This window comes from Budorcas taxicolor, chromosome 5, assembly GCF_023091745.1.
Source record: "Budorcas taxicolor isolate Tak-1 chromosome 5, Takin1.1, whole genome shotgun sequence".
Classification (NCBI taxonomy): Eukaryota; Metazoa; Chordata; class Mammalia; order Artiodactyla; family Bovidae; genus Budorcas; species Budorcas taxicolor.
This window is the reverse complement of record NC_068914.1, coordinates 88205407-88217858: the sequence shown is the minus strand read 5'-3', so window position 1 is coordinate 88217858 and position 12452 is coordinate 88205407. Positions and strand designations below refer to the sequence as shown.

Genomic DNA, 12452 nt, shown 5'->3' with positions numbered 1-12452 from the left:
TTCTGTTAGTTTTGTCTTCTAACCTCTATTGCCTAATGCAATGCCTGATTCAAAGCAGGTGCTCAACAAACATGTATGAAATGAAAGAATGAATGAATGAATGAGTGCATGGAGCTGTTGAGCTGCCTTGCTCTTGTGTTTGGGGGATTTCCTGATAGCTCAGTGGGTAAAGAATCCACCTGCAATGCAGGAGACCCTGGTTCAGTCCCTGGGTCGTGAAGATCCATAGTCTGCTCTATACTCCCTGTTGACCTGAAGTTCTCTCTTGTCTTGTGTTTTCTTTGTTTAGCTCTTCAGGTGTTTGTTTCTTTTCTCTCCAAGAGCACACTGCTTTAAGGTCAGGGTCTTTGTCTTATACATTCCTTCAGTGACTTGTGCCTTTTGCCAAGTGCTTAACATAATGCCTTGGGAAATTTTTTAAGTAATTGAAAATTATTTACTAATGAATGTTTTAATTAATAAAGAAATTAATTATCAAGTAATTACTTTTTGTTATTCTACATAGGTAGAAGCCACCAATCAAATAATTGCTATTGAACAGTCCCAAGCAGACAGAAGCAAAAAGATTTTCAATCCTGTTAAGTAAGAACTTCTTTTCTGAATTCTCTTGTGAACATATTTTGGGAAGAAAATCTATTGCCAAATTTATTTTATTTTAAAAGAATTCCATGATACAAACTAAATTAGTAATAATGTGTTAGTATTATGAACACATGCTTATCAACAAAAGTAGGTAAGATATATTGAAATAATTGCAAAAAAAATCTGTATAAAAGCCCCATCTTTTAGGTCATCATTATTTACAGAATATTTATTACTGACAACCTTGCTAACAACTTCGGTTTCCTGAGACAGATTATAATTAGGTCTTTCTTTCAATTTTTCATTTAAATCAGCATGCTACTGATTGAATTGATTTTAAGGTTCTGGATCCATGCTGTGCTTATAATTCATTTATCTTGTTTCTTAAAGCACTGCTGTTAGATTGCTTAATGAGCCCTAAAATAGAAAGAATGCGGGGAACTTCCCCAGTGATCCAGTGGCTAGGACCCTGTGCTCCCAATGCAGGGGGCCTGGGTTCAATTTCTGGTCAGGAAACCAGGTCCACATGTCATTACTAAGATCCTGTGCAGCCCAAGAAATAAATGAAAATAATATTTCAAAAAAAGAAAGCCACAGGACTGGGATCATCCAAAACAATACGGTGGACCTTGCCATATCAAATGAGTGAGACTTGCATTTTGACTGACTGGTTGGGGATGATTTGAGCCTGAGTCAGTCCTATTTGGGGAAGAAGATGGTGCTAGAGCCTGGACAGAGCAGGTGTGAGCTCAGCCTGCAGCTCCAGCGTGTACAGACAGCTCTGAACTTGCCTGGCACCTCTGGTTTTCCCTCGCTGGGAGGCTGTGTGTGGTCTACCTTAGGAGCAGACAGCTTCCCACAGTCAGGTCAGGAGAGGGCAAATGCGTGAAGGAGATGCAAAGGAGTTCACCAGGAACCTAGAGGATCTGCTTCTGTCAGGAGGAGAGCAGTGTAGCAAAAGTGACGCAGATAACAGGGCTTCTCTCCTGTTGTCGAGATCAAAGAGCCCCAGTGTAGGAGCACAAGCCCTTCAGAGCCAGGTACTCTGGGCTTGAACTGTTGCTGAATGAGCATTTCTAGTCTGTGAAATTAAAAGACACTTTCTCCTTGGAGGAAAAGCTATGACAAACCTAGACAGCGTATTAAAAAGTAGAGACGTCACTTTGCTGATCAAAGTCCATATAGTTAAAGCTATGGTTTCTCCAGTAGCTATGTTTGGATGTGAGAGCTGGACCATAAAGAAGGCTGAACACCAAATAAATAATGCTTTCGAGCTGTGGTGCTAGAGAAGACTCTTGAGAATCCCTTCAACTGCAAGGAAATCAAACCAGTCAACCCTAAAGGAAATCAACTCTGAATATTCATTGGAAGGACTGACGCTGAAGCTGAAACTCCAATACTTTGGCCACCTGATGCAAAGAGCCAACTTACTGGAAAAGACCCTGATGCTGGGAAAGATTGAGGGCAAGAGGAGAAGGAGACAACAGAGGATGAGATGGTTGGATGGCATCTCTGACTAAATGGATGTGAATTTGAGCCAAGGAGATTGCGAAGGACAGAGAAGCCTGGTGTGCTGCAATCCATGAGTTTTCAAAGAGTTGGACATGACTTACTGACTAAGCAAAGAGTAACTCCCTGGCAGCCATTCCTGACCAGGCTGGGTATTATCTTAAAAATCAGTGTCCTCCACAGTGTGATAAGAATGGGGGACTAAACATACCTCAGAATCTAAGAATGAATCAGATATGATCAAGAACTATGTTCTCTTACAGTCTCTTGGTATTTTTGCTGTTTGCTTTAGAATTAACCTGCTGGCCGACCAGGTCACCAAAGTAACTCTGGGCCGGTTACACTTCAGTGAAACCACAGCAAATAACATGAGAAAGAAGGGGAAGCCAAACCCTGACCAGAGGTACTGGCGTGGTGTGTATGCCTTGGGCGGGTGGGGTGGGTGGGGCAGGTATCTGGTTATGCTACCTGACAGCCCAGGGCCCCCAGAGCCCCCTCTGATCCCCTTGGCCTCCCTCAGCTGCTTTCCTCCCTTCTCTGACTCTGCTGTTGCCACATTTCATTTACCGTTAGACACCGTCCTTCTTCCATCCTCACACCCTGCGATGCCTCCTCTCCTGCCCAGCCTCTGGGTGGCTTGTTTTCATTCTCCGCGTGATCCTTCTGCAGCAGTCCCCAGCCACCTGGATCTAATGCCTGATGATTTGGAGTGGAGCTGATGTAACAATAATAGAAATAAAGTGCACAATAAATGTAATGCACTTGAATCTTCCTGAAACCATGCCCCTTCCACCCCAGTCCATGGAAAAACTGTCTCCCATGAAACTGGCCCTATGTGCCAAGAAGGTTGGAGACAGCTGCATTTAGAGGGACCATGTGTTCATGTCTTGTGACTGGCTGAGGGCTGAGGATTGATGGCATTTCTCAAATTCTGTGTGCTGGTCACTACTTTAATGCCCTGAGCTCCTAAGCTCTGCTGTATCCTTTTTTGACTGAAAATACATTTGCATTAATGATTTACACCTGTGATTCTCAGAATGTGCTCCCAGGACCAGCAGAGATGGTATCACCTGGACACTTATTAGAGATGCAAGTTGTTGGGACTCACTAAAAACCTACCTGATCAAAAATTTGGGGTGAGGTCCAGCAGTCTATATTTTAACAAGCCCCGCTCCAACTGATTTGATGCATGCTCAAGTTTAGGAACCACTGATTTTATAACAAAGGTTTTGGAGTTGGAGGGAATTGAGTTTGACTATTTGATACTGCCATTTACTAGCTGGGTGACCTTGAGCATGGAACTTAACCTCCCTGAGATTCATTTTCCTGTTCTTTAAAAACGGTTCAATACCCATACCCTTCTCCAGTAAGGTTGTTTTGGGGTTCTAAATGAAATAATGTAGATAAACTGCTTAGTCCAGCACATGGCCCATTTTGAGCACTCAGTGGATGATAGCTAATTATTATCATTATTGTAACAGTTGTTACTATTATTGACATACTTTAGTTACAGGGGAAAAGTCATACTCCCTAAGGACTGGAGACTGTTTAGAGTGCTACAGAGGAAGTTGGCGAAGTTTTTTTTTTTTTTTTAATGCAATTCTTAAAGTAAATGCTTTTCTGGTAGGGATAGTTTATATTTTGACTTGCAAGAAATGGTCTAATAAGGACCTACTGTATAGCACAGGGAACTCTATTCAATACTCTGTAATGATCTATGTGAGAAAAGAATCTAAAAATGAGTGGACATATATATAAGAGATTCACTTTCCTGTACAGCAGAAACTAACTTCAATAAAAGGTTTCAAAAACACATCATGCTTCTTTAAAAAATAGAAGAAATGGTCTAATCTTAAAAATGTCTCATCAGTGGTACACATGAAGAAGCAGTTAAAATAGTGAGGAATATCGCCTTGGTAACAGTCGGAAGAGAGGGTTCTGGTTTTTGACTGAAGTCATGACTGGAGGCTGTGAAATGGGCAGGTTACATGACCAAGAGCAGATCAGGATGGGAAGGAACCTGTGCGGCTGGGCCAGCCCTGCGGGGTCACCCCCACCCCACCCCCCGCTGCCTTAGGGGCTGGGATGTGTAGCTTGGATGGCTCTGGACAAAGGCACCTCTAAGGTGACTTTCTGTTGTGCATGTGCAAGGAAATGGCCACCCACTCCAGTGTTCTTGCCTGGAGAATCCCAGGGACGGGGGAGCCTGGTGGGCTGCTGTCTGTGGGGTCGCACAGAGTCAGACATGACTGAAGCGACTTAGCACTTAGCAGTGTGTGTGAGCAGTGCTGTGCTGAGGGCCCTGGGATCCAGCAGGGTAAGGCCTGCACTAGGCCAGCACTGATGGGCGAAGCCAGTCTGCCCAGCGATGGCTGTTGTGGGTGTGCAAAACAGCACACTCATCCCTCAAGCTGAGTGAAAGGCAGACCCAGAACAACAGTGAGTGAACCAACTCCCCTGTGGTTTCACAAGAGGGGCAACTTAGAGTGGAAGAGAAAATCTTTGAATATGTAAACCCATCTGGGTAAATTCTCTGTTAATTAATCAGTTTGATGGCACACACTATGTCTCTTGTTTCCTGATGTGCTGGCATTGGTCTGTTGTTTCTGAACTAGATACTTCATGTTGGTGGTTGGACTGTATGCTGCTAACCAAGGCCAGTTCTACCTGTTGTCTGCCCACATCTCTGAACGAATCATTGTAAGGGTAAGTGCGGTTCTTTGACTTTTCAGGATCCCATGTTTCTTTTTTCTTTTTTTCCCTGTAAGTAGACTTTACATATTCAGTGGAATGCATGAAGTATGCATGAAGTTTCTCAATTGCCAGTGATGACAAAGATAATGATAGTAATAGCAGATACTGTTATTTTAGTTTTTACATTGTGGTTCTCAACCACAGCTTTTGTTTCCCATGGGTCATTTGGCAATGTCTGCAAACATTTGTGGTTGTTACAACTGGGGGTGCTACTGGCATTTAGTGGGTTAAGGCCAGGGATGCCGCTCAACACATTCCGATGCCCAGGACAACCCCCACAACAGAGTTACTCCTCCTCAAATGTAAGTAGTGCCGTAGCTGAGAAGCCCTGGATTTTGCTGTATGTTGTAGGCACTGGGCTACATAATTTCTGTATGACATCATTCTACATTGTTTCACATTTACATTACATTCTTTGCACCCAGAGGAACTTAAGAGTTCTTAAGAGGGCCTTAAGAGGGAGAGAAAGTCATCCATGAGCACAAAGCTAGTAAGTAAATGATGGAGCCTGGGTTACAACCCAGTTCCCTCTGACCCCAAGTCCACAGGGTGGGGGAATAGGCAGGAAGGCATCCCATGCCCCAGACTGATCGGTGACCCCAGAGACTTCTAGGCTGCTGCCCAGAGCATAGTAATGGCTCAGCATGTTTTGCTGAATGAATGATTGGTCACAGCTCTGGGTGGGAGTCTTGGCAGGCACAAAAACATAAAGCTATTGGCAGCTGCAGCTGCAGCTGTGTGAGGCCAGGCTGGCCAGCACAGAGAATGCCAGGGCTATGAGGGAACAGGTAACCACAGGCCTGGCAGTCCTGGGAGGGGCTGTTTGGTGATGGGTCTTTGAAGTGTCACAGGGAGACGTGCACACTCCAAAAGGGAAACTGGGTTACAGTGGGGCATGCCCACTGAACTGGCTGTTAAACTTAGGCCTGGGGACAAGTGCTGCCCATTTGGGGAAGTGAGTCTTCCACAGCTTGCCTTGAGCTGTTCTCAAACAAAGGGCCCTCTGTGTAATTCTTTTAGTCAATAAAAAATAACAAGCCATCTATTAGTGGAACTCTTGAAACTGCATCTCAGAGTTTTATTGGAAGCAAATAATGATGGAAATGAAGTAAAACACTGGTGTGTCCAGATGTCCATGGGTGAGGCCGGCTGTGTGCCCGCCAGCACGCATACCCGGACTGTGTTTCTGTGGGGCCAGATCTAAGCTTCGGCAAAACAGCATCCTCTGGGGCAAAGGCAGGTGGGGCCCCTCCTTAGGTCATGAGCCAAGGGCAGAGGTTAAGCCCATACCTCACCCAGGGTCGGGGTGGTCTCTGACACCTCACCTGCTGTCATCTGGGATTGCTTTGGTGTGCTAATACATGTGATTTAAAGTCAAGTCTGGAAAGCTAGGTTGCTTATTTTTTCTGATTCCTCACAGGAAGGAACACATACAGGCAGTGCCTTTCTTTTTAATGTTAGGGTAGATCAGATACCATGAAACTGCTGCTTTGAGTGCTCAAATTCATGCTTAAGTCAGGCAGTCTGCTAGTCACCTGCATACTTTAAATAATTTACCTGGTGTTGAGATTTCTCCATTTCCTGCCAACAGCCGCTGCAAAGCTCTGCTTAGGCTGCCGTGCAAGTCTCCACAGCAGCAATGTGAGAGGGGAACGTGGCCGGACACGCTGTTCCCAGAACTCTCTGTTAATGGGCTCTTTCTTGTACCCAAAGTTCAAAGAGAATGTAACTCATAATGATGACCCTGAGAAGTCCAAAGTTTCTGCAATTCATGTTAAGTATGACTATTGAAAAATATCTGCTTAGTATAGATTGGATGTCATATTATTCACTAAGTTTTTATTTTTAAAAATGAATGTTCCAGATTCAATGGCTTTCTTCTACCCATAATTTTTGGTTAAAGAGAATACCCTATTCTATATGTATGCTGGATAACTCAAGGGTTACCCTAACAACAATGAGAAAAAAATATGATAGCAATAATATCTTTTCTCACACTGGAAATATCTTACTGAGATTATTTTGTTCTAACCCCAAATGCAGAGTGAAAATGAATGCAGACTTTTGCATTATTTAAGCATATAATGTTTAAACCAACTAACAGAAAAACTGAATTTAAGAAATGGCATTATTGTTTGAATCAGTGAGTTTTAGAGAGCACGTTTCCTGCCCCTGAGATTCTAAAGGGTACTAAACAGGTATATGTACCATGGATTGAGCAGAGGGCAGACCAGCCTATATTTTACAAAAAAGCCAGATATGCCCTCTTGGGCCAAGGCCTGGGTCTGTTAGTTCGAGTTCTAGAATGAAGGAAGAGAAATGTGACAAAGATAAGACTTGACCACATTATATGGAGACCTGAAAATTGCATTTAGCAAATCCAGATTCATTTTGAGAACTGAGTCATTTTTCCCATAGCAGAAATTAACATAAGGGTGAATGTATGGAGGAAGGTTGGGCTTCCCAGGTGGCTCAGATGGTAAAGAATCCACCCACAATGCAGGAGACCTGAGTTTGATCCCTGGGTTGGGAAGATCCTCTGGAGGAGGGCATGACAACCCACTCCAATATTCTTGCCTGCTGAATCCCCATGGACAGAGGAGCCTGGTGGGCTACAGTCGCTGGTGTCACAGAGCTGGACATGACTGAATGACTAAGCGCAACACACACAGCTTGAAGACTGCAGTAGATGAATTTCAGGCCTCAAGGGGGAGTTCAGGAGACCAAGCTTGTCAGAATTCTCTGAGGAGAGAGAAACAGGGGCAGGATCCAGCAATTGTTCATCCAGATTGTCAATCAAAACAGATTTGGAAAGATATTTTGGTCCCATACTGTAAATTGACCAATTTAATGGAAATTAAAGCTCACTCCAAAGAACAGATTTGTTTCCCAACTCTTTGTTTTGGGGAGCATTCCCCAGCAGAGCTCCTTCAGATTCTCCTTATTAACAGCTAGACTTTCCTTCAGCTCCATTCTTCTCCTAAAACACATAATTAACCCTGGTTGGAAGGGCTATGTTGCGAGCAGGAGGGATGATCAGTTTTGTCCACCTTTCCAAGACATGCCAGGGTTTCCTAGTTTTGAAAACCACTAATTTATTCCAGCTTATTTTTCCAGAAGAATAGAAATGGGCAGCCCCCCCCCCCCCCAATTCTCTTTTATTGATCTGCAACCACAGTACCACAAGGTGGGAAAGCCACACCCGGGATTGGGAAAGACAACGGAAAGAATGCAGATGCAAGGATGGTGAGGGATGAGGGGAGAGCAGAGCCACGCCAGGTGCCATCTCTGTTTTCCCTGGCCCTTGCCCATTTCTGACCACAAACCTCCCTTCCCTTCCCCTACACACAATCGAGCTGCGCGCACACACACATACACACACACACACACCCCTCTTCTGAAGTTCAGATGAATTTTTATTTACCCAGAGGAATCAGTGGGTAGAGCAATGTCTGTCTCACTGTGCAGTTGGAGTTCAACAGAACAGCCTACTAACTATAGAAGGGGTAACTCATGAGCCCTTTCATAGTGGTATGGAACTAGTGTATGACATAAAGAAGTTATTCTTTTTTTTTTTTAAAGAAGTTATTCTTAAACTATGTTAAGAATAAGAATCCCCTGGAGAGCTGGTGGAAACACAGATGCCTGGGTCCCACCTCCACAATTTTTGGGTCAGTAGGTTGGAGATGTCTGAGAATATGCACTTCTTTTTTTCTAATTTACCTTTTAAAATGCAGTTTTAATTTTACAATTGCTTTACAATATTGTGTTGGTTTCTGCTGGACAGCTATGTGAATCAGCCATAAGTATACATATGTATACTTATGTATGTACACCCTCTTCAACCTCCCTCTCACCCCCACCCCATCCCACCCTTCCAGGTTGTCACAGAGCACCAGGTTGAGCCCCCTGTGTTGTAAAACAACTTCCTGCTCACTTCAGTTCAGTTCAGTCACTCAGTCATGCATGTCTGCCTCTTTGTGAGCCCATGGATTGCAGCACGCCAGGCTTCCCTGTCCATCACCAACCCCTGGAGTCCACTCAAACTCATGTCCATTGAGTCGGTGATGCCATCCAGCCATCTCATCCTCTGTCATCCCCTTCTCCTCCTGCCTTCCATCTTTCCCAGCATCAGGGTCTTTTCTAAAGAGTCAGTTGTTTGCATCAGGTGGCCAAAGTATTGAAGTTTCAGCTTCAGCATCAGTCCTTCCAATGAATATTCAGGACTGATTTCCTTTAGGATTGATGGGTTTTATCTCCTTGCAGTGCAAGGGACTCTCACTAGCTTCCCACTAGCAATCTATTTTACATACGGTAATGTATATGTTTCAGTGCTACTCTCTCAAGATTATGCATTTCCAGCAAGCTTCCAGGAGATGCTGATACTGCTGGCCTGTGGACCACACTTTGAGTAGCCCTGGTAGATCACATCTCTAGGCCCATTTTCAATAGTCCTTTCAAAAGTTTCTTGCCTTCCTCAGTTCAAGCTTTTCTATTATGCTCTTTGGCTGCTATTTAGAAGCCCAAACTGATAAAGCAAAGAAATCCAGCTTTCCTTTCCAAACGTTGCTACTAGTGATGGTTCCTGTTCCAAACATCTGCAGGGGGCGCCATTTCCATTGTACTCTCTGTGAACAGAGCTCCCTCGGAATTGTGTAGCCCTGCAGATGCTACTGAGGGGACAGATTGATTGACTACAGGTTGAATGGTGCTTACTATGCACAGCAGATTGTATTGAGCATGAATTTGAGACCATTCATCCTCATTTTTACAAAGTGTTCATGCATACATGATTTCAATTAACTCCCGCAACCCCATAAGATAGGTAAAGACATTATTATCTGTATTCGTCAGAGGAGAAAACTTGTAGAGAAACATTAAGTAAGTGTCCCAAAGTCACACAGCCAGTTTGTGTCACAACACAAACTAAAATGTTCAGGTCATCCCTGAATATGTAAGGCTGTGGCAAATAAAAGTATTCTATAAACCTTATTTTGGCGTTTGAGAGCAATCAACCACTATTGGGCCACATCTAAGCACAAATTTGTGATCCCAGAATGTTTTTCTGTGGTTCCATTTCAGTTTGCTTTGATACATTAACACTCCTGTTACTAGAGAAGGGAAATAAGTTCACAGATTTTATAATAACATTTTCCATTAGTAAAGAGTCTGCCTGCAATGCGGAAGACCCAGGTTTGATCCCTGGGTCAGGAAGAATCCCCAGGGAAGGAAATGGCTACCCACTCCAGTATTCTTATCTGGAGAATTCCATGGACAGAGGAGCCTGGCAGGCTACAGTCCATGGGGTCACAAAGAGTCAGACACAACTGAACACACACACATTGCTGAGGAGGAATCCTCTTCAAGGCTCTGTATTTTGAACCTTGTAGATCTATGGACCATTCCAAAATGATTTGAATATGTTTTAGGAATTTGAGTTTTCATTTGATGAAAGCCAAGTGAGATTCTTATAATTGTTCCCCCCAAATTGAGCCTACTTATATCTGCTGTTCCAGTACTATCAGGTTACCAACAGGATAATAATTATCCCAGAGCTCATTAAGAAAAAGAAAATCCATCACTGTCCTGTTTTGTTTCCTTGAAGTGGCTCATTATGTTCATAGTAGAGGAAAATACATCAGCATTTTATATGGCATACCTTTGGATTTAGTTGACTGCTCACTGTAAGAGGATTTGAGTCAAAGCCAAATTGCCATTCACAACCAAGGAGGCTCTGGGGACCTTCCAGAAAAGCTCTTTGTTCAAGTGAATTCACACCAAATACTGTTCAAAGTTGCTGTGTTTTCTTTCCCTGCTTTTGTCTGTGTGGTGTCAGTGGTTGAGTCTTCCAAGCAGATCAGGGTTCAGACAGGTGGCAATGAAACCGGAAGTAGAAGACACCTAAGTTTCCTAACTGAACCTGAACTTAGCAATAAACTTTGAGATTTCTTTTCATTATTATTTGTAAATTAGTAACACACGACTACGGTAAAAACATTCAAATAATACCAAGAGAGTAGGTAGAGAAGGGTAAGTCATAATTTTAAAAATATTAATTTTGTTGTGAGGATTTTGATGGATTCATCGATTCCCTACTCAAAGATATATGGAAACATGGGACTTTCCTTGTGGTCCAGGGCCTAAGCCTCCACGCCCCCACTGCAGGGGGCCCAGGGCTCAATCCCCAGTCAGAGAACTAGAGTCCACGTGCCACAACAAAGATCCTGAATGCCACAAGCAAGACCCAGTGCAGCCAAGTATATAAATAAATAGTTTTTGAAACGATATGTGGGAATATGTTCACTGGCTACAGGGAAATGGGGCAGAGGGAAAGCAGTAAAGTAGAAAATTATTTGGCAAAAAATTTTTATATAACAATAAAACCTCCAAAGCTTTCTCTAGTCTGATAGATCCACTTGGATTTTCCTTGAAGACTGCATTCAGCCAGGGCTGCTTCTATGCAATACCACACAAAAGTCAAAGTTAGAATCATTATTTAATAATCAAAGGAAGTATAACTGCAACTCTAGAACTTACTAGATTTGTGACCTTGGGAAATAGGCTTATTCTTTTAGAGTCTCAATATAGTAAAAGGAAGATAATGGTCTTATCTCATGGAATTGGGGTGTGGATTAGCGCTCAGCAAATGTAGCTGTTACAATGCTTCCTTCAGTATCATATGTGCTTAGGGAATAGCTGAGGAGAAGGAAATGGCAACCCACTCCATCATTCTTGCCTGGAGATCCCAGGGACTGGGGAGCCTGGTGGGCTGCTGTCTACCGGGTCACACGGAGTCGGACACGACTGAAGCAACTTAGCAGCAGCAGCAGCAGAGGTATATGAATTATGCTTGTATTGTCATTTGCTTGTCAACTGTATATGAAATCATAAACATGAAGGTGATTAGAAACTATAAAAGGGCTAGCTAAATGCAAGGGCTTTTACAAATTATCTGAGCTTTAATAAACTTGTAATATTTTCTGACATAATATTCTGGTTTTAAATCATTATTATTTTCCCTAAAAAGATATTCATTTTGAGGTTTTTTTTCTTCTTCTTTATCATCCAGCTACTATAACTGACACGTTTTTAGTTCCATATAGAGACCGGATGTTGCAAACCATCACATGCTGAGCTCCTGCTGGTGGAGGCAGGGGCGGGGGTCTGTGGAGGATACAGAGCATTTAAAGGAGACTTCCTTGTTCTCCTGGGCTGCAATTATTAGAATATATCAGAATGTCCCATCTGACAAATGATTCTCAAGTGAAAGACTTAGCTAACATTCCGCTTTCCTTTGAGGAATAAAGCAATCATTTGTTCCTATGTCCATAACTTTAATTGTAATGTATTCATGTATTTTTTTCTAGGCCTCCAACCCTGGGCAATTTGAAAATGACATTGATGCATTATGGCAGCGAGGACAAGTTCCAGAGTCTGTCGTTTGTCACGGTCGCGTGGGCATAAACACAGATGCACCGGACGAAGCCCTGGTTGTCTGTGGCAACATGAAAGTGATGGGGACGATTATGCATCCCTCTGACAGCCGGGCAAAGCAGAACGTCCAGGAGGTGAGCAGGGGGCAGGCCTCGGACACCTCCTCTGACACC

At 43.3% G+C, this 12452-nt stretch overlaps 1 protein-coding gene across 1 annotated transcript in view; it reads left to right on the top strand.

Annotated features, from left to right (window-relative positions):
* The window catches only part of MYRFL (myelin regulatory factor like), a 117851-nt gene that overhangs the window by 57287 nt on the left and 48112 nt on the right, over positions 1-12452 (top strand). Inside the window, exons 8-11 of the mRNA XM_052640568.1 lie at positions 506-582; positions 2384-2494; positions 4707-4797; positions 12213-12413. Of these exons, the coding sequence (XP_052496528.1) occupies positions 506-582; positions 2384-2494; positions 4707-4797; positions 12213-12413 (480 nt within the window). The remainder of the gene's footprint in view (positions 1-505; positions 583-2383; positions 2495-4706; positions 4798-12212; positions 12414-12452) is intronic.